Source organism: Alligator sinensis, unplaced genomic scaffold, assembly GCF_000455745.1.
Source record: "Alligator sinensis unplaced genomic scaffold, ASM45574v1 scaffold1331_1, whole genome shotgun sequence".
Classification (NCBI taxonomy): Eukaryota; Metazoa; Chordata; order Crocodylia; family Alligatoridae; genus Alligator; species Alligator sinensis.
In genome coordinates, this window is record NW_005843285.1 from 119,250 (window position 1) to 139,957 (window position 20,708).

A 20,708-nucleotide genomic window follows, 5' to 3' on the forward strand; every position below is an offset into this window, starting at 1 on the left:
TGCCTATCTTCCATGACGCAGACTTTCCAGGCTTCTGACATCTGCTACTTTCCTTCTTCTCCTGTTTCTGTTACATGTGCCAGGGTGTTTTTAAGCTTTTCTCAGAGGAATTGGGTGTTAGCTGCAGCCAAGCCTGTGGGTCATGACTGGGCTGTGCCAATGCTTCTCTTGAGACCACAGCCAGAGGGCTTTGATAGAAGGCCTTGATGTCTATCTGGGACCAGATTGATGCCATATATGGAATCAGGAAGGAATTTTACCCCATGGTCAGATTGGTACATACTGGGCAGGGGTTGTAGCCTTCCTCCACAGTGGGAGACATGGCCTCTACCGGGGATCTCTTCAGCATATATTAACAACCTTTTATAGGAGCAGGACATTCACCACCATGGTCCTGCTCTCCCTTTCTCAGGTCGGATGTGATGTTTTGTGTTCTGTTATGGCTGATGTGTGTTTGATGAAGTGGTTAGATGATGTCAGATTTCATTGATGTTGGGGTTGGAAGGGGCCTCAAAGATCATAAAGTCCAGCCCCCTGCCCCAGGGTCAGGAAGTCAGCTAGGGTCAAAGGACCCCAGCAAGATAAACATCCAAGCATTTCTTGAATGAGTCCAGAGTAGGTCCTGCACCACTTCTGGAGGGAGTCTATTCCAGGTCTTGGGCGCTCAGACTGTAAAGAATTTTTTTCTTCTGTCCAGCCTAAAATGGTCTTGTAGGAGTTTATGACCATTGGTCCATGTTTTTTCTTGGGGCGCTCTGGTGAACAGACGTTCTCCCAGATCCTGATGTGCACCCCTTATGTACTTATAAGCAGCCACCAGGTCAAATCCTCAGCTAGAGTCCAGGAATGGAGCTGAATCTGGAGTCAGGACCCAAAAACCTTGACCTACCAGATCAGGGAAGCTTAGAAAAGCCTCCATAACTATGAGCTGGCTTGGACTCTGCTACCACAGCTGGGACTTTAAATGGATAGGCAGCTGCCCCAGAAGACAATCAGGAAGCCAGTTAATTAGTTAGAGCAGTGGTTCTCAATCTTTTCAGCTCATGGGCAGATTAGCAGTACCAGTTCTCTCCGCAGGCTGGATCCTGTGCATTGTACTGGGCCAGCTGGGATCTAAACTGCATGAGAACAACCTGATGGATGCATGGAGACTCCCATATGTGAGGATGGCCTGGTGAGGATCCATGCAGCCACATGGGTCTTAGACATTTGGTCACAAGGGAGCATTGAGAGTGTTAATTACCACCACTCCACCCACTGCCAGTTTTCTAGACCTATGGGGAGACCTGTGGGCTGAAGGTCATGGCTGCACAGGACAAATCTGGCCTACAGACCAGGTGTTGAAGACCCCTGAGTTAGACACCCAAGGTAGGTGTAACTAGGACAGGGGGGAGATGGTCTTCATCTTTAAGGTCCATGGTACCAGAGAGAGAGAGAAGGGCATGGCCTTTACTTCAAGTCTCTTGGTGGTGTCAGGGCTGCTGGTCATTTTACAAAGAGTTTAGATAATGGATTTGTATAGGATAATTGGACAGGGCTAATCCTGCCTAAAACAGAAGATTGGACTAGATGACCTCTGGAGGTCTGTGGTGGCACACCTTTGGGTGCTTTCTGTCGATGCCGAGAGCCGCGGCGTGGGTTTCGGGGCTTTAGGAGCCCTAGTCGGCGGGCGGGTACTTGTGACGCTTGGAGTGGAATCAGGTACTCAAGCGTTTTGGTTAAACAAAAGGTTGTTTACTTACACTGCTCGTACAGTGCAGGTCAGATGCTTGCTTCGGTTACGGTTACAAACTTGGGTCGGGCAGAAATTACAAAGATGTTGGTCGGTCTGCAGGTGTGTTCGGGGTGTTCGGGCCGGCAGTCGTCTTACGTCTCGGATGGGGGTGTCCAGGTAGGAATAATTTAGAACAGTCCAATAGAGGGGTACGAATTTGCATAAGATTGGCGGGAACTCCTTTGCACCGTGCATTTCTGTGCTGCAAAAGAAATGCACCATGCAGAGAAGCTGCAAATTGGCAGGAACTTTTTCTAGGTCATTAATATATATAGTCACTGGGCTCTGGAGTTTTCCCCTCGTGACCTACTTACATGACCTACTTACAAAATGATTGACAGACTGCCTTCTGTATCAAACTATGGAATCTTCCCACTGTACTATAGGCATATGAACACTGGGTTCTGACACTTTCCACGTTAAGGCCCAAAGTCTGAGAGAAAGAGGTTTGGACAACAACATGGAGGCCAGGAGAGTGAGGCTTGGGTGACAATGCAGGGGCCAAAAGGGCCTGAGGTCCAAGACATTAATGAGAGTGGGGCCAAAGGAGAGTGAGGTCCAGGTATGTTGACAGACTCCTGAGGTGTGATGGAGGTCCCTTCCACCCCAATTCTCTATGACTTCTGAGACACCGGAGAGAGCTGGCACACATGGAGAGCCAGCAAGATAAAAAGGATCAGCATGCTGGAGAGAGCCAACGCACTTGGGAGAGCCATCAGCACAGTGAGAGCAATCAAAGTGAGGAAATCCTGCGCATCAGGAAAAGCTTGCGAAGCAGCAAATGCTGGCCTGGCAATGAACGCTGGTTTGCCAGAGAAAGCCAACTGTGCAGAAAGAGATGAAGGAGACTGCTGGGGTCTGGACACGAGGAGTGTCCAGCACCAGGGGCCTAGTTGGGGGCCCCAGGACAGTGATCCACAGCAGTAAATGGCCCAAGGGAAGAGAGAGAACCACAGGACACTGATTGAAGTTACAAGGGTCGACAACACCTAATTGTGAGTTCAGGAACATTTAAATTCCACATCCTTTATGTTCTTCACTCTTGTTTACCATTGATCCTATTGAACTGTGGGGAGATCAGGCTGACCTTGCATATGTAGTGTCCCAAGGTCTTTGAGCAGACCTGACCATCTGTCAGGCATTAGAAAACTTACTTTGATTTTTCAGAAGTTTCCATTTTTATTTACATCTGGAAACAGATGGTTGGTTGGTAGATGGTGTAAAAGGGAGGCAGGAGCTCTGAGAAGGTGACCTACAGTCCCATGGGGGTAGCCCCAGAATTATCAGGAGCCTTCTGCCTAATTGATACATGGCAGGCTTGAACAGAAGGTGGCACATAAGCATGGGTACCAGTGCAGTGCAAACGGTCATCAATGAAGGCCCAATTGGTAGAGAGTCTGACTGTAGGTATTGATTGCACTTGAGGTGTTGGATAGAAGCCCTCAACTACCTGAAGAGTGGTTCTGAAGAGGATGGAGCAAGACTCTCCAGCACACTCCTCGGCAGACCCAAAATTGGACCACTTCCAGGTGTGCTGCTGAGCATGCTGGGGAGCACCTTGCTCTCCTGTGGGATGCTCCATCCTCTCCAGCATCACAGCAGCCATGAGGCCCTGCTACATAGAGGTATGTAGAAAAAACATTTAAAGCTGTATCTATGTCCAAATCACCGAATCTTTCCAAATCTCTCTGAATCAATTTGGAGAATTCGGATTTGATTCAGAGCGATTAAAGCGTCCTCTGATTTGATTCAGATTCAGAAATTCAGCCACCGAATCAGGCTGAATCTCTGCCAAATCAGATCAGGGACCAAAGCTTTACACAGCCCTAATATGTATGTACATACATGGATGTGTGTATATAGAGAGAGCGCTTTCATCTACAACAGGCTTTACATTAAGACAGATGATTTTATTTCCCTATGAAAGCATCTCTCTAGGACAGGCTATTTCATAGATTTCTTTTTTTCTCTTTTGGCCCCCAGGGTGGAAAATGCCATTTATTATGACTGGTTTCCTTGCCCAGTGTTTGCTTTGGAGCCTGAAGTTTCAGAATAAAAGCAGGAAAACAAATGTACCAGATACCTAGCTGGTGTCACATAGCCCCACTGAAGGCAGCAGAGCTGATTGATACCAGCTGGGGAGCAGATGATTCAAACCTAAGAAGAAGAGCATTCATGGTTTCCCCCACCAACCAGGTGCACACATGCTTAGCGACAGGTGCTGAAGACCATATACCATTTTCTATACCCGGGAAAACTGTAACCACAATGTCCACAGAGGTACCAATGTACAATGAGCTTCTGTTACTATTTCCACTCACTGCCTGAGATAGGTCTCCATCAGAAAGGAAGAAGCAGAAAATAAAGGGCAATCTCTGGTGCCAGAGATGGCCCCAAGAGGAGGCTGAGGTCACTCAAAGCCCAAGAGATTCATGATCCAGAGCCAGGAACAAGGACCTGCTGAATGTGGGTCACCTTCCCCCATTCCTGGAGGAAACTGGAGTCAGTCATGGATGTGGGCTCCCACAGAGTCTCTTCATGATACAACAAGAATATGCCTGGTTATACCAGGAGGTGAAGATAAGGCTGAAGTGAGACATAATAGAGGTTTCCTTGTGAAGGTTTTGAATGACGTGAACAGGAAACTTTTATTCACCAAGTCCAAGAACAGTAGAATGAACAGACCCCTTCTGAAATTAGTAGGAGCCAAGTTTAAAGCTAACCAGAGAAAGACTTTTATGCACCACATAGTTAGCATCTGGAACTCATTTTCACAGGAGTTGGTGGGAGAGAGAGCACATCCAGGTTCACCAGTGGGCGGGATAATTTCATGGAGGATAGTTCTGTTAATGGCTGTTGGACAGAATGGATGGAAATATATCCCTTGGCAGAAGTATACTTCTTTCCATGCTCTGTTTTTCATCCATCTAGGGACTCCCAGCATGCAGCCTCCTGAAAATAAGGCAAAATGGGGAAAGGGGTTAGGAGACAATAGGATAACTGCCTCTTACCCTCTGGATGGAGAAAGCTCCTGCCCTATTCTCCGCCCTATTCTCCGCCATGAGCCACCTGTGGTTTCTATATGCAGCTAATTCACCACCCAGCTGCCTCTAGTTTAAAAGGAGGATTTGCCTCTCCTGAGAGCATAGCCATCCTTAGTGCCTCAGTCCCTGTGTCTCCCTCTTCTTTTCTAGTGTGTGTGGTGGGCCAGTAGGGGGAGCTCCTGCAGTGAGCCTCCCACCTCACCACACCCATCCACCTTCTGGACTCCATGTGTCTCTCCAGAGGTGCCTAAGTCCTGGCAGATTGCCTTTCAAGCTCCACCACAGAGTCCGGGGGTAACGTGTGCTGCCACCACCCCAAGAAGGGACTGTCTGGGGCCTGTATCCTTGGGGAAACACAGGCCTAATAGTCCTATAGGTACTCAACCCAACACAAGAACTTGGGGCACTTCCCCAAGTTGGGGGCCAAAAAGGATAGTCTCCCTTAGTCTGCTGACGCAAGGGGCCTCCTGGACATAATTAAACCCACCCCTCACTAAGTCTCCTATACCAGTTACAAAGGAGAACTTTATTGGTTATAGAGGGTAGGGTTAGAATAGGGTACAGGGTAGAGCAATATCAGAGAAATCCCATAGAGCAAACTCCCCTGGCTGGGGTAGCCTTTGATCTCGCATCTGAGTTACTGCAAGTTATATACCTAGTTGGGTCTTGGATAGTTTACTCACAAGTATCATCCAGAGGCTGTTGGAGATTCCCTCTGGAGACAGGTGGTTCCTTGATCATGAGTTTTAAGAGAGAGAGCAAATTTCAGATGGTTCAGCTCTTCTCAGTCTCTGAGTCTGCCTCATGGTTGCTGCCCCCTCCTCCTGGGCAGTCCTTAACTTATATAGCCCCTGTGACCTCATTTACCTGGTCCAATGGAGGCCAGCACCTGTTGGCTGTGAGCCAACCAATTTGAAATGCATCACTAGTTGCCAGGCAGATTCTAGCCCACCAGGAAGGAAGCCCCTCACCCAGGTATGTGATGCCAGTCACGTAGGCAGAGGGAGCAGGTTTCCCCCTCCCTCAGGAATGTATCCAGCTCAGGTTACCTAAAAAGATAGGGTAAAGGCGTGTCTCCTCTGCTGGGCCCATCCTACTCAAAACTGTCACAGAGCAGAGTTTTGGGGGGAGAAACAAAGGTGGCTTTCTGCCACAGTGTGTGGCTTGAGTGCATCAATGTGTCTATGCATCCAACCCTCCTTGTCAGAAGTATACATCTTTCCATGCTCTGTTTTTCTTCCATCTAGGAACTCCCAGTACATGTCTGTCCTTCTGTCCATCCCCTCCTTTCCTTCCCTCGCCCAATCATCTGTCTAGCCCAGGGAAAGTTTGGAAAGCAGGATGCTGGACCAATCCAGTAAGGTTATTTTCCCTGGTGAGAACTGTGTCCTGGATGTGCTCAGAAAACCTTTCTGTTTCCTGGCTTTAGGTCCTAGTACTTGTGATTGGAGCTTTTCAGCAGGTGGCTATATTTTCTACAGCTGATTCATTTAAGTTGTGGAGATGGATGGAGAAGAAGAACTCTTTCATTGCATTCACCCTGAGAGAGTACAGTGTAGCCCACATGGCTAATCCAGCATCAGGCCCCTACTTATTAGTGAAATTTCTAGTTTCTTTTTAACAAGAGAAAGGCATTTGTTGTACTCTATGCAATGATATACCTCACCGTCTGCATCCATCTTTTTAAAAGCCTAGATTTGCCCATGCTCACTGGAATATGGATGACTACAACCATTGATCAGGCTACATCAAAATGATACAGAGGCCTGATTTTTTCCCTCCATTTCTTGGGGAATGATCTGTCAAGGTCCCTTCCGACCTGACCAACTATGAAACTATGAAACTATGCTGCATTCCTCCATACCTATGAACACCTACCAGTCTTGGCTCCTCCCCTCCACCAGCACCCAGCAGCAGTTGAGTTCATAGACCCATCCCACCCCACACCTTCTCCACACTTGCCCCGGCCAGAGCAGACCAGCTCTGGACCAGCTGAACCTGTGCACACAGCCCTGACCCCAACACCCACCATGCCTGCTCCAGACTTATCCCCCCATGCAGAGCAGCTGCAGCAGCAGTGTCCACGGGACAGAAGGTGCTGCTTGGTACAGGGGAAAAGCAGCTCCTCGCCTTCACTGCTGCTGGACCCTCCTTGCTACAGCCACCAGGAGCCTGCACCCAGGCTGCCCTGTGACTCCTCTCTACTTCCACTACTGCCCTGCTAAGCATCCTGGAAATGGCAGTGATGATGGTGGAGAGGATACACAGGGCAGCCCAGGTGCAGGCTCCAGACAGCTGCAGGAAGAAGAGGCCAGCAATGGTGTGGAGGAGGTGGTTGCTTTTCCCTCACTCCCAGCAGCAGCTTCTGCCTGGCCACTGCAGCTGATCCATGTGGGTGGGCAGTCTGGAGCAGATGCGGGGCAGGCTGGGATCAGGGCTGTGCATGCAGGTTCTGGCTGGTCTGGAGCTGGTCACTCCAGCTGAGGAAGGTCCAGAGCGGGTGTGGGATGGGCCGGGGATGGGACTGTGCACACAGATCCCTGGCAGTACAATGGGGCTGGGACCAGTGGTGGCAGCAGCTGGAAGGAGCTGCCACCACCTGGGATGCTTAGAAATGGAGTTCAGTTGTGGAGCTGCCTCAGCCCCACTGCATGCCTGGAGGTGGCAGGACACACAATGTGCCAGATGGCGCCTGAGCCAGGAGGGACAGAGGGATTCAACATAGGTTGGCCACTATCCCGCCGCAAGCTGGATCCAGCCCATTGCCTGTACTTTGCCTACCTCTGATGTAGCCCAACCCCCTTCTCAAAGCAGGACCATCCCCAACTATCTCATCCCAGCCAAGGCTTTGTCTACCCAGGTCTTCAAAACCTTGAGGTAGAGCTGTGTGAAGCTTTGTTCCCTGATTCGATTCAGTGGAGATTTGGCCTGGTTTTTTTGGCCAAATCTCTGAATCCAAATCAAAACAGAGGACCCTTTAATCTCTCCAAATTGAATCAGAGCCCTCCGAATCGATTCGGAAAGATTTGACGATTCAAACATAGACACAGCTTTAAATGTTTTCTCTACATAGCTCTAGGTAGCAGGCGCCCATGATCACTGCAATGCTGGGGCACATGGAGTGTCCTACAGAAGGGTGGGGAGCTCCCCAGCACACTTGGCAGCAGACACAGAAGTAGACCAGAAGCACTTCCAGTCCACTTCTGGGTCAGTTGGGGAGCGCGCTGCGCCCCCCTGGCTCTGCGATTGGTGTCTCCTGGGTCTGAGGAGAGCACCTGGGGTCCCCCCCACAGCCAATCACTGAGCCAGAGGGGTGCGGGGGGTCCCCCAATGAGCTCCCTGGCAGACCTGTAAGTGGACCGGAAATACTGGCAGACCTGGAAGTGGACCGGGAGGCTCCTGGTCTCCATGGTAAGAGGGTTGCAAATTCCTGAGGGGAGGGGGAACTTGCTTGTCCTCTGTCCTGTGTAACCCTAAACTCTCACCTGAGGGTGGTGGCTTTTTTAAACTGCCCAACCAGTGTCAGCCGAGGTCTGAGAATACTGGTGTATGGTTGGTCCAAGGGATGAGGTCAGAATGGTTATTTAAGAACCCCTTCTTCCAGGAAGAAGGGGAGCCATATTGGGGCACATGGAAAAAGCACACAGCCTCTGGAACTCTTCCAGGCTCCAGATGCACATGGTGCTAAAGTGAGTAAGCTGCTGGAAACTTATCTAAATATCTAGCTTGCTGCAATATAGAAGTATTTTCAAACAACTACTACGCTGGCACAGTTTTCTCTCTGTTATTCTTTGATACTTCTCTAACCTGTACCCTTCCCTAAGCCTACCCGCTTTAACCAATAACGCTTTCCGGTATAACATGCTTTGTGGTAAATGCATTGAGAGGGTTTGGGGTACACCTTTCTATTCCCTTGGGTTGGCTGATTAAGGGAGGCTAGCACCCTCAAGGTCTACCAGGCTTCTGTACCTCAGGGAACACAGGGTCCAGATAACATTCATACCCCTGGGTGGTGGCAGCGGTTACCCCTGGTAGGTGGTTGGGTGCAGTAAGATGGGTGGCTCAGTGCAGGAGCACCCTCTACTGACCTGCCACACTCTCTGCTAGACTTTTTTTTAATTTGTCCACATTGTTCTGTAGTGGGGGCCCAGAGCTGGACACAGGTCTCCAGATGTGGCCTCACCAGTGCCAAATAGAGTGGAAGAATCACTTCCCTGGATCCCCTGGCAGTGCTCCTACCAATGCAACCCAGTATGCCAGTAGCCTTCTTGGCAACAAGGACACACTGTTGCCTCACATTCAGCTTATTGTCCAATGTAACTTCCAGGTCTTTTTCTGCAGAGCTGCTGCCCAGCCAGCCTGTCCCCAGCCTGTACCGGTGCCTGGGATTGTTCTGTTGTTAGTGCTGGATTTTGAACTTGTCTTTATTGAACCTCATGAGATTTCTTCTGGTCCAATCCTCAGATTTGTCAAGGTCCTTCTGAATCCTAGCCCTACTACTTCCCCCAGCTTGGTGTCATCTGCAGGAAGAAAGAATCTGAACACCATAATGAGCAATGAAGTCAATGGACTCCATCACTGCTTCCTAACTAGAAATGCTGCTACCACTGCCAAGCAGTTTGTTTAAGCTTTGGGTGGAGCAGGAATCAAAGTGGGGTAAAAGTACATTAGTGCCTCCCATCCTCCCCAAAGCTGGATGTGTCCCTGCCAGCGACGCCTTCAATGGATACTTCCTTGGTGAAGGTTACCTCTTCACATCCTTCTAACATAGCTGGAAAAACTGAACTTCATTAGTTTCTTGCTTCACAGATGCCTCCAGCATCAGATTGTTCTAGAAGCTCTTTCTCAGACTCGTTGAACACACCCACATCCACTTCAAAACACAGCCCTTGGACCCGTATGGGGGTGTGAGAATGACCTGGTAGATGCCATGGTCTGAGTGGTGGTTATCCTAACATTAACTTGTGCCATTTCAGAACTGGAAGTTTAACTCCACAGTCTCCCAGGAGATGCAGAACTTAAGTTAGATCCAGCCTCCCATCACCTTAACTCTGCCCCTCTCAGCTTGTATCAGGCATTGTATAAACCAGGCTCCTTTCATATTGGCTTGAGCCAAGGGGAAAACAAATTAAAGCTAAAACAGTGTGACCTGATCTCTCCCCATCTGAATTCCAAGTCTCCAAAGAGGTCAGAATAGAGCAGCTGAACTAGTTTACCAAGTCCAGTGGAAAATGTATTTGCAGACACCTCCCCAAGAGGGGTGTCCAAGTACACCACCATTGCCTACTGTGGTGGATGCCTTCTAACAGTTTGGGACAGAAAGGGAAGCAGCGACCACCCTTCTAGGAGGAGCAGAGCTCCAGCAAAAGGTAAACCAAGGTTTGGTAGGGAGTGTAAGGTCAGGGGCAAGCATGGGGTGCAAGAAGTGGGAGACAGGCTGCAGGGGAGACAGGGTGGGAGGAGCAGGTACAGGTATGGGGGACAAGAAGCAGAGAGGTGGGGGATAGGCAGCAGGGACAATCAAGCCACAAAGGGGAAGGAATGTGGGGATAGGGATTGGGGGGAAGACATAGAGAGACAAGAGATAGCAGAACAAGGAATGGAGGTCTCACCCCATTGCCCCCTACCAGAGTCATGGGGATGAAATTTAAGGCAACCTTTCCTTAATTAGATTCTCAACATACCTAATTATAGGAATATCCCTTCCAGCCAGGGCTTGGAATATCCCTTCCAGCCATTGTTCCAGGGCTGGAACAATGTATACGTTTCTATGTATAGAAACTACTTATCAGGTGGTCATCTTAAATTGGAGGTAGTCTTGGATTTGAGTAAATCTTGTAGATCATGGTGGGGTTTTGGCAACACCTCCAGAACTAGACACTGGAAATTGCTGTAGCTACAAGGTGGGCTTCGTTCTTTGGCTCTAATGAGCAGTATTAGCTCTCCCTGAGCACCAGTGTTGTGCTCCTTGCCACCCTCTGCCAACCTCACAAGCTGTTGGTCACCCATGATTTTAATGACATTTTTAGGATAAAGAAAAGAACAGAGATTGAACATCAGAGGTGGCTTTTATTATTCATATATGGACATGAGAGACTTACAGAGAAACTCCTGTGGGGAGATCACCATTGCCCCCAGCGGATGTTTCTGACCTCAAGCCCCATCTTCTTGTATTCCAAGGTCTCCACTTTACAAGCAGGTACAACTACTTCAGAGGGGACGTATCTGGATTGACGCATACTCTGTGCATTTCCCAGGGTGTGTCTGGACTGAGGCATACTCCACAGGCTTCTGTGGTGTTAGATTGATCTCAGCATAGTGCAAAACTTCATCAGTCTCACCACCAGCTTGGCTGTACCTCTGTTGGGGAGACAGATAGAATTATCAGGGATGCATCTCCTGACTTCCAAGGGGAGATTTAAAATTGAAAATCCAAGTGTGAAAGGTGGCTGGGGGGGCAGGAGGGAGGCCAAATAGAATAATGGAAACTACGTCCTAGGTGTATACATGAAATTGAGCATCTTCCCCAGAGATCGTCCCATGATAATTGCATGTGGGAGAATTAGTAATTGTCCAGAGGAGGGCAAACAAAATGATCATGGGCCTGGAGCCATTGCCATACTCAGAACACACTAAAAAGCCTACAGGTCTTCCATTTGGAAAGTAGAAGGCTAAAGTGGGATATAGAATAGTTGTCTGTACCATCATGAAGCGTGTGGCCCAAGTGACCAGGGAACTGTTGTTCACCGAGTCCCAGATATACTAGAAGACTGAGAGGGGACTGAATCGCAGCCTTCAACTCCCTGCACGGTGGTTCAAAAAAGAATAGAACTGGACTGTTCTCAGTGGGGGCAGGTGACAGGACAAGGAGCAATGGGCTCAAGTTGTAACAAGGGAGGTTTAGGTTGGATATCAGGAAAAACTCTCACTATTAAAGCACTGGAACAGGTGAACCAGAGAGGTTGTAGAATCTCTGTCCCTTGAGGTTTTTAAGATCTGCCTCACCAGAGGCATGGCTGGGATGAAATAACTGGGAGAGGATCTAGGACTGGCCCTGCTTTGAGCAGGGGTTTGGATGAAATGACCTTTGAAGTGATTTTGTGTATGATTGCATGCCTTTGTGGATCAATCTCATCTTCCTGATTCCTTGTAATCTCTCTCCACTCCACAGGTGAGAACAACCATCTCTCCTTTTGAAGGGTCTTGATATTCCATTATTCAAACTATCCTTGCTTCTTCAACATTGCTTTCTGTCAGCCTTTCCTGGAATGTCTCTCTTCTATTTCACATTCCTGAAGACTGTTTTAACTCTAAGTAGAAATCTTAACTCATGGGAGTTCATATTAACTTAGGTGTGGAAATGTCATAGATTTCATAGATTTCATGTACATTTGGGCTGGAAGGGACCTCGGAAGATCATCAAGGCCAGCCCCCTGCCCCAGGGGCAGGAAGTCAGCTGGGGTCATAGGATCCCAGCAAGATAAACATCCAAATGTCTTTTGAAGGTGTTCAGAGTAGGTACTTGAACCACCTCCGGCAGCAGGCTATTCCAAACCTTGGGAACTCGGACAATAAAGAAGTTCTTTCTTATGTCCAGCCTGAAATGGTCATGGAGGAGTTTGTGACCTTTCAACCTTGTCATCCCTTGGGGCGCTCTGGTGAACAGACGTTACCCCAGATCCTGGTGACCACCCCGATAAACTTATAGGTGGCCACCAGATCACCCCTGAGCCTGCGCTTTTCCAGGCTGAAGAGTCCCATGGCTCTCAGCCTCTCTTCATAAGGTCTACTTTCCTGACCTCTGATCGCATGCGTGGCTCTCCTCTGTACCCTCTCAAGCTTCTCCACATCCTTTTTGAATTGTGGAGCCCAAAACTGGAGTCGGTACTCCAGCTGCGGCCTTATGAAGGCCGAGTACAATGGGAGGATGATGTCCTGGGATTTACTTGAGAAGCATCTGTGGATGCAAGCAAGCAGCAGTATCACATTGCAGGCTCATGTTCATCTTGTGGTCAATCATGACCCCCAAGTCCCTTTCATCCCTAGTGCTAGCCACTGTAGCACTGCCGAGCCTATAAGGATGCTGCAGGTTTTTCTTCCCAAGGTGGAGAACCTTGCATTTTTTGGTGTTAAACACCATCAGGTTCTTGTCCGCCCATTTCCTGAGCCTGTCAAGGTCAGCCTGGATCACCCTCCTGTCCACAGGTGTGGACGCTTTACTTCAGAATTTGGTGTCATCAGCAAAGTTGGTCAGTCCACTTCTGATACCAATGTCCACATCATTAATGAAGATGTTAAATAGTATAGGCCCAAGGACAGAGCCTTGGGGGACCCCACTGGTCACAGGACACCACGATTTACTTTTGTCAACCACCACCCTCTGGGTCCAGCCACGGAGCCACTTGCGCAGCCAATGGATCGTTGTGTGTGCCAAGGCTGCAGGTAGCCAGTTTTACTAAGAGGTGATCAAATGCCTGAGTGTGGTGTATTTGAGGCACTATCAAGACTCTCAAAAAGGCTTTATTTTGCTTTGTGAATCAGAATGAGACATACATTTAACTATCATGACTATGGGAGTAATAATGCCATATCTTTGGACCATCTTGAATATTACCTTCCTAATTCATTGCACTTTTATTTAAGCCTATGAGGAAGCTACATGTGAGACTCCGTGGGCAAGGGGATTAAGGAGATTGTGGCCCAGTCTAAGGCAAGGGATTGAGGCCCAGTTTGGGGGAGTGAGGACACCAAGAGGGTCCTGAGCCAGGCAGGGAGTCCGAGGAAAAGGTAGGGGCTGGGAGCCTGGGCGGGGCGGCGTGGAGGTGGATTATGAGTCCCAGCATGAGGGCATAGGGATCAAGAGTCCCAACATGAGTCACAGAGACTGTGAACCAGTGTGAGGCAGTGGAGTAATATGGATGCCATCTGTGAGACATGGGACATAGTATAGGCAAGGTCGGAACCATGTATACAAGCACTTAGCATCCGGGCAATTAAATGGGAAGCCTGCCACCTTGTTATCATCTTTCAATTGTATCATCAAAGGCACGGCAGGAAAGGTAGGCGGGTGGTTAGCCCTGAGACAAGTGGACAGGCAAATGATTTGACTGGCCTCGAGACATCCACTTGTTACACTCTCCCACTTGCAGTCTCCACAATTTATAGGGCTAGGAAGTTCTAATTCAAAAGCTTTGCCCCTAACTTTCAAGATCAATATTTAGTGACACCCCTTTCCTCCAAGAATGGGTCCAATCTTTTTATGGATCAGGCTAAGCTGTCAGTGTCCCCATCTGGTAGCAATGAGTTCCATGCTTTAATTACACACTAGGTGAAAAAACTTCCTTTTGTTCATGTTAAACCTGTTCCCTACATGAGTGTTGTCTTCTATGTGATGATGACCTATGCCATCTGTACCCCATGCCTTCAACATCCTAGATCCACCCATGTTCACATCTCACCTCTCTCCAGAAATGACCACTGTACCCTCATTCAGTATGAGGCTGCAGCATGACAGTCTTACCTTTGAGGGCTGTTGCTGTCGGGTCTTCGTGATGGTTTCTGGTAAAGAAGGGAGCAAGGCAGGAGTTACTAGTTGAAGAAACAAGCAGCAAGTGCATCAGAAACACAGAGGCATTAAAGGAATAGCTGAAAGGTAAACTGTGCTTAAACCTAGCATATTACAAGTGAATTTGGAGCGCTGAAAGGACAGCACAAATAGCAGGAGTATGGAATAGGCAGCCAGAGATGCAAGTACCTTTGCATCTCCATAGGAGGAGGACCATCATAGCAAGGAAGGCCACAGCTCCCAGGGAAACTCCAACTCTGTACATGATGATCTCTCTGAACCAATCCACTGGGCAGTGTGTCTTTGCTGTAGAAAATAATAGATAACAATGATGTTCTCAGGGCAGCCAGAGCACAGGGTTCTGATTTCAGGAACTCCAGTGTGAATCTGAAACCTCCCCCTGCCCCTGAAGGATTCAAAGCCCAATTCTGAACTTGGCACGCCCAAAGTTTCCCCAGGGGGTATCAATGGAATCAGAGTTGGGTCCTGATCTTGGATCCTGTCACTCTGGGTAAATCCAGAGTGACAACAGCTGAGCCAGGTTGACCTGGTGTAGTTGATGCTCCCTGTTGAAGCTTCCATGATGGGATGGTGTCAGGCTGGGATGCTCTTCTTGATCATAACAGCAGGCACCCTGGGTGTCCTGGCCTATGTGGAGTCATTTTGGAGACTCTCTCTGCTTTGCAATTATGAATATATATGTGTGTGTGTACAAGTGGGGCTGTGGTGGGAGACAGGGGTCTCTGGGGCTGTGTGCACCTGGGTACAGGTGTATGCTGTGTTCAGCTCTATGCACATCTCCCAGCGTGACTTCAATCTGTAGCCCTGAGCACAGGTCTTGAACAGTTGGGGAAACTTTCCAGATACATCCTGTATTTGCCTGAAAACTAGTTTTGGAGGCCACCAAATGCAGGCCTGGCCAGGCTGCAGTTCTGCAGAGAAGGACCTGGAGGTTCCAGTCGATCAGATGTCCATGTCCACTGTACTGCTTTAGCCCCCCACCCCCTCACTCAAGTATGCTGGATACCATGTACCAACCATTTCCCCCTCTCCCCCCCCACCCCAACACCCTGTTGTCTGTCTGTATTGGGGCAGATACAGGATTTGGTAAAGGTGGGTGTAGGGAGTGGCAACCTCTGCGGTAGTGGTAGTTCTGTCCCACCTCCAGCCACCCCCTGCCACCTCCCCCATACCCACTCCAGGGGGAATAGAGCAGGGGGAGGGGGGTTCAGTGGTGCACTTCTGGCTACAGCTGGAAACAAGACAATGTTCTTTGCAGACAGAGCGCACACAGCTCTCTACATTCAGTAGGCCTGTGTGAAGTGGCTAGTATTCACTTTGGATTTGGATTTGGCCAATTCAGGGGACAATGATTCAATTTGGTGATTCAAATCACTGTCCTAAATCGATTTGCCCGAATCTGATTTGGAAATTCAGCTTCTGCCAAATCAGCCTAATTTCTGAATCACACAGGCCCCATCCCCTGCCCAATCTGCCTGCCCTGCCTGCCCCAGCTCCTAGCATTTAAAAAAAACCAACCCATTCACCAGGTGCTGACAGGCAGGGGGCAATCCCACTGCCCCACGATGTGTGGGGGGCTCTGTCACAAGCCCCCTGACCCCCACCTGCTGTCCCACTCCCCCCTCCACCCATGGCTGCCCCATGGCTGAATTGATTCAGAGAGTTTTGAATTGACTCAGACCTTGTAATTGGTCCCTTTATTCAATTTCGATTTGGAGATTTGGCCATTGAATCAGGCCAAATCTCCTCCGAATCGAGTCAGCACCCAAAGCTTTGCATAGCCCTAACATTCATCCCATTTCAAACAGGCCAAGAGGCGTACATGCAAATCGAGGCAGGGTGGAGTTCAACCCCCCAACCCCACAACACACACACACACTTTGATTCTTGCTCCACCCAAACTTTGGGAGGGGCATTTCTATTCTGGCAGTGCTGAGAGACTCAATAGATGTCATAGATAATTATCATCTTCCTGGTTCTCGGTAATCATTCTTCACTCCACAGGTGTGAGCGCCCATCTCTTCTCTTTTTAGTGGCCTTGAGCTGCCACTCTTCAAAGCATTCTTTCTCCTGCACCTGTCTGTCACACATTCCTAGGAATGTCTTTCTTCCATTCTTCCTCCCTGCAGACTCTTTATCGCTCTAGATAAAACCAGCTAGATTCAGACGTGGTCCTGTTAACTCAGGTGTAGAAATAACTGAGAGTGGAGATCTGGAGGTACCATCACAGTGAAGGCCAGAGTGTGAATGAGCAATGTACCTCTAACTGGAATGACTTCAGGACAAACGACACAATATATTTGTACTATTTAGACTCTTTTTTGCTTAGTTTGTTGTGTTTTCTCTTTTAACTTTATAAACTATCGCCAATTATTGATAGGATTATATATAATGTAATGGAAATTCCATTGGTTGTTTTTGGTTTTGAAGACTAGTATTAAGCTGAATACTATAGTGCTAGTCCCCTAGCATATTAGTAAAGGAATCTAGGTGTCCTTTAACTGGAGAAAAATGTGTGTCATGTTCCACTGGATGATGTGCCACCCTGTGTGCAGCCACTGTTTCTAAATCCAAGATCCAGCCATGAATGATGCATCTGTTTATAGTCTCAGTGGTTACTACTGTTGGTTTCTGTCTGTATGGCTTAGATATCACAGAATCATAGAGGACTCGGGCTGGCAGGGACCTCCAAAGGTAGCTTCCTACAATCTCCTGTCCAAGGCAGGATCATCCATATCCAAACCATCCTATAGAAATCCATCACCTAAGCTCTTTGTAAAACTACCATCAGCCCTGACACCACACAAGACGTAACACCTGGACCTGCCACAGGGAAAGCAGGGGAGCCATGCTAGCCAATGTCCTACTCCTATATACATTTGCTAATATGTACTCAAGAGGGTCTTGGTAGAGGCTATGCTCCACCCACTACACAGGAAGGCAAACATCTCCCTTCTCCCACTCCGTTCTATACCAATCTGAATAGGGGGTAAAATGCCTTTCTGATCCCAAAGATTTAATCTGTCTGACCCTGAGCAGAGGGGCAAGACCCTCCAGCCAGGAACCTCTGGCTTTATGTTGGAGCCTGGCTCTGGGAGAGGTGAGGAACCTTTCCAGACAACAAGGTAGTTCGAAGCCTGCTGTTTTAGAGGCCATGAGATGCATTTGCAAATTTGATTTTAGGTCAGGACATTAAATTTGTAGGCATGAAGAAGGGGTTGGTTTCTACCCAGGATTTCTTGAGCCCTACTGGAGAGTCACATGGGGTTCAGAAGCTCAGGGAAGGAGATCGCTGCAAATATGTTCCTATATTGCCAAGCATCCTTCCAATTAAATGGGCTTCTTCAGATGGATTTGACTAGTGTTTAAATACTTCAAACTCAACAACAGCCCCAAACAAGGCGAGTATGACACACACATGGGTGGATCTAGGTTTTTGAACAAAAGAGGTGTATATGGTGTATATGGTATATGGCATCATCACATATAACACAACACATTTTATGCCAGTTCAAGAGAAACTGGATGCTTTGCTATTATGCTAGGGGAAGCAGCATTATATTATTCAGCTGCAGATCAAAGCAAGAAACTAATGTAACTATTGAAAGGTACACTGGTTTGCTAGATTATAACATTAAAAAAACACCTACCATTAGCCCTGACACCACACAAGACAAGTTACCCCTGGGGTAGGTTAGATTTCCCCTCTAGAGAATCCCAAGTTTCCATCTGACACCAGCAAGATAGATGAATGGAGGGAGGCCTGTTTCCTGCCTCCATGTGTCCAACCACCTTAGCTCCAGGCAGTGACCAGACATGAGACAGCCTTGAGACCAACATACCAGCTGGAAATGCCACCTCAAACCAACCAGGGACCCGTTCCATTGAAACCTGACAACAGCCACCCCTCCCCCACAACAAGGGTGAGTATGATGCACCTATTGATGAGTCTAGCATTTTGAAAAAGAAAGGTGTAAATTGTGTAGTACATCATATATATATATATCTCACAACACATACTTTGTTCCATTTCAAGGCAAACTAAATGCTTTTCTGTTATGCAAAGGAGTAGAAAGGGAGACAGCACTATATTTTTCAGATGAGGATCAAAGCCAGAAAACCAAAATAACTATTGAAAGGTTCACTGGTTTGATACTTTACATGCAAAGTTAAAAGAACACCACAACCAACTAGGCAAAAAATACTCAAAATAATCCAAAGATATGTGTCATTCACCCTGTCATCATTTCAGTTGAATGTATGTCATTTATTCAGATTCAGATGACAAAACCTAGTCTTCTCCCATGTCTTGACAGTCCCTCTGACACTTCACTGTCAATCATTTCTTTCCCTGAGTTCCCAGGACCATCACCAGGTGAAGGTATTTATTTAGACCAAGAATAAAACCAATCTGCAGGGCTGTGAATTAGAAGTGAGACATTGCCAAAAAAGACTGAGACAGAAACATTGCAGGAGCAAGAATACTTTGAGGAGTGGAAGATCAAGACCCTTCGAAAGGAGAGTGGGTTGTTCATACCTATGGAGTGGAGTGAAATAAGAAGGAATTTGGGGTAGGATAATGAGCCATGAAGTCTATGGACTCCCTCAGTGGCCTGGATGTAAATGCTGCTGCCCCATCAAAGGCATTTGATTTCAGTCCAGAAGCACTCAAAGCGGGCTGCAGCTGCATCAGTGCCCCCATCCTGGATCTGCCTCCTGACACATATTCCTGATTTAATCCCACTCACCGGTCTGACTCTTGTTCCTCCCCGTAACGCTCAGCATGGTGCCTTCTCCCAGCCCAATCTTCTCCCAATTTATTTGGACACAGCACTGGTAGAGGCTGGAGTCCCGCTCCTCCACAGCTGAGAGTATCAACGTGGCCTCCCCGAGTTTTTGCTGCTCCAGGTTGGACATCTGGATCCGCCCCTTGTAGAACGGGTGGTGAGGACTCAATGTGAAGTCCCCAGCAGCTCCCCAGAACCAGAGCACTTTTGCTCGCTCCATAGTATGGCTCTCAAAAGTGCATTTCAGGCTCACATTTTCCCCAGCCATCACATTGAGAGATTTTGGATCCTGAGAGACTCTAAAGCCATCTAGAAAATGAGAGAGGGACAAACGAAGTCACCCCCCCAGAAGACCTCATGGCAACAAAGTAGTGTGTTTGATAGGAGTCCCCCCCACAGCAATCCCCAGCTTTAATTACCCACCACTTCTGATTGAACAATAGCCTCCCTCTTCCCTTTCCAACACCTTGATCCATCCATTTCTGTCCACTCCACCTTTCCCCTTCTATTCCTAGTTGCTTCAGCTCCTCAGAGAGCCCCATCCCTCAATTTCTCTGTCTCTCTTCCTCTCCATCAAGGAAAGGCTGAAAGAACTGGAGAAGACAAGACTCAGGCTGATCCTGCCTTGAGTAGGGAGCTGGACTAAATGTGACTTTGGGACTTTCCTATTCTCCTGACTTTCCTATGATCTGACACTATACTGCGGGAACTACATGGCATAGCAGTAAAGGAAAGTCATTCTTCCCCTCTACTCAGCAATGGGAGGCCTCCCCTCAAATTCTACGTCTGGTTTTGGGGCCGGTGCCTAAAGAAGGATGTGGAGAGTTTAGAAAGAGTCCATTAGAGAGTGACGAAATGATCAGGGGCCTAGGCTGTAAGACTGATTGGGAAAGGCTGAAAGAACGAGGGTTATTTAATCTGGAGCAGAGAACGCTGAGTGGGGATTGCATAGCAATCTTCCAGTCTCTAAAGGGTGATGCTAGAGGGGATGGCGATAGGGTTTTCTCTGTGGCCATAAAGACAGGCTAGGAGCAATGGTCTCAAGCTGCAGTAGGAAACATTTAGGCTGACGGTGAGAAGGCACTGAAGAATGTCTTACTCTGCAGAGCAGCAGCAAACTTACCTCTTCTCTGGTTCTGGGTATTTCTGTTCATGGCCCGAGCTTTGCGGCACTCATCTTGGATTCCTGCACCAGCTTTGTTTGAGTGGAGGAGAAAAAAACACAGATTACCTAGTGAACTACATAATGAGAAAGGACAATCCAGCCAGAATGGGCACCCAGGTGGACCATTCTGGGCTGAAATGCAGTCTAGATAGGTCTGTCCATGTATTTCCAGGGCTCAGACTGCTTGAGAGCTGTGTGTAGAGAAACTGAATGGAGAGAAGGCAGTCTGTAAAGGAAGGGAGGGAGAGACATCTGAAGAGGAAGAGAGGATTGACAGATGAACCCATGGGCAGAGAAGACCAGAATGCCAAATGGGCAGATGGACACTGTTACAGGTGAGTGCTGGAAGGAA

At 48.2% G+C, this 20,708-nt stretch overlaps 1 protein-coding gene across 1 annotated transcript; it reads right to left on the reverse strand.

The window, feature by feature from the left end:
* Positions 1 to 11,028: 11,028 nt before the first annotated feature.
* Positions 11,029 to 20,345, reverse strand: LOC112548569. The gene is made up of 5 exons (XM_025194723.1): positions 20,315 to 20,345; positions 19,153 to 19,500; positions 14,573 to 14,689; positions 14,339 to 14,376; positions 11,029 to 11,178 (listed from the first exon to the last, which is right to left on the reverse strand). Exons 1-5 carry the CDS (start codon positions 20,343 to 20,345, stop codon positions 11,029 to 11,031), a joined length of 684 nt encoding a protein of 227 aa, XP_025050508.1.
* Positions 20,346 to 20,708: the final 363 nt, after the last annotated feature.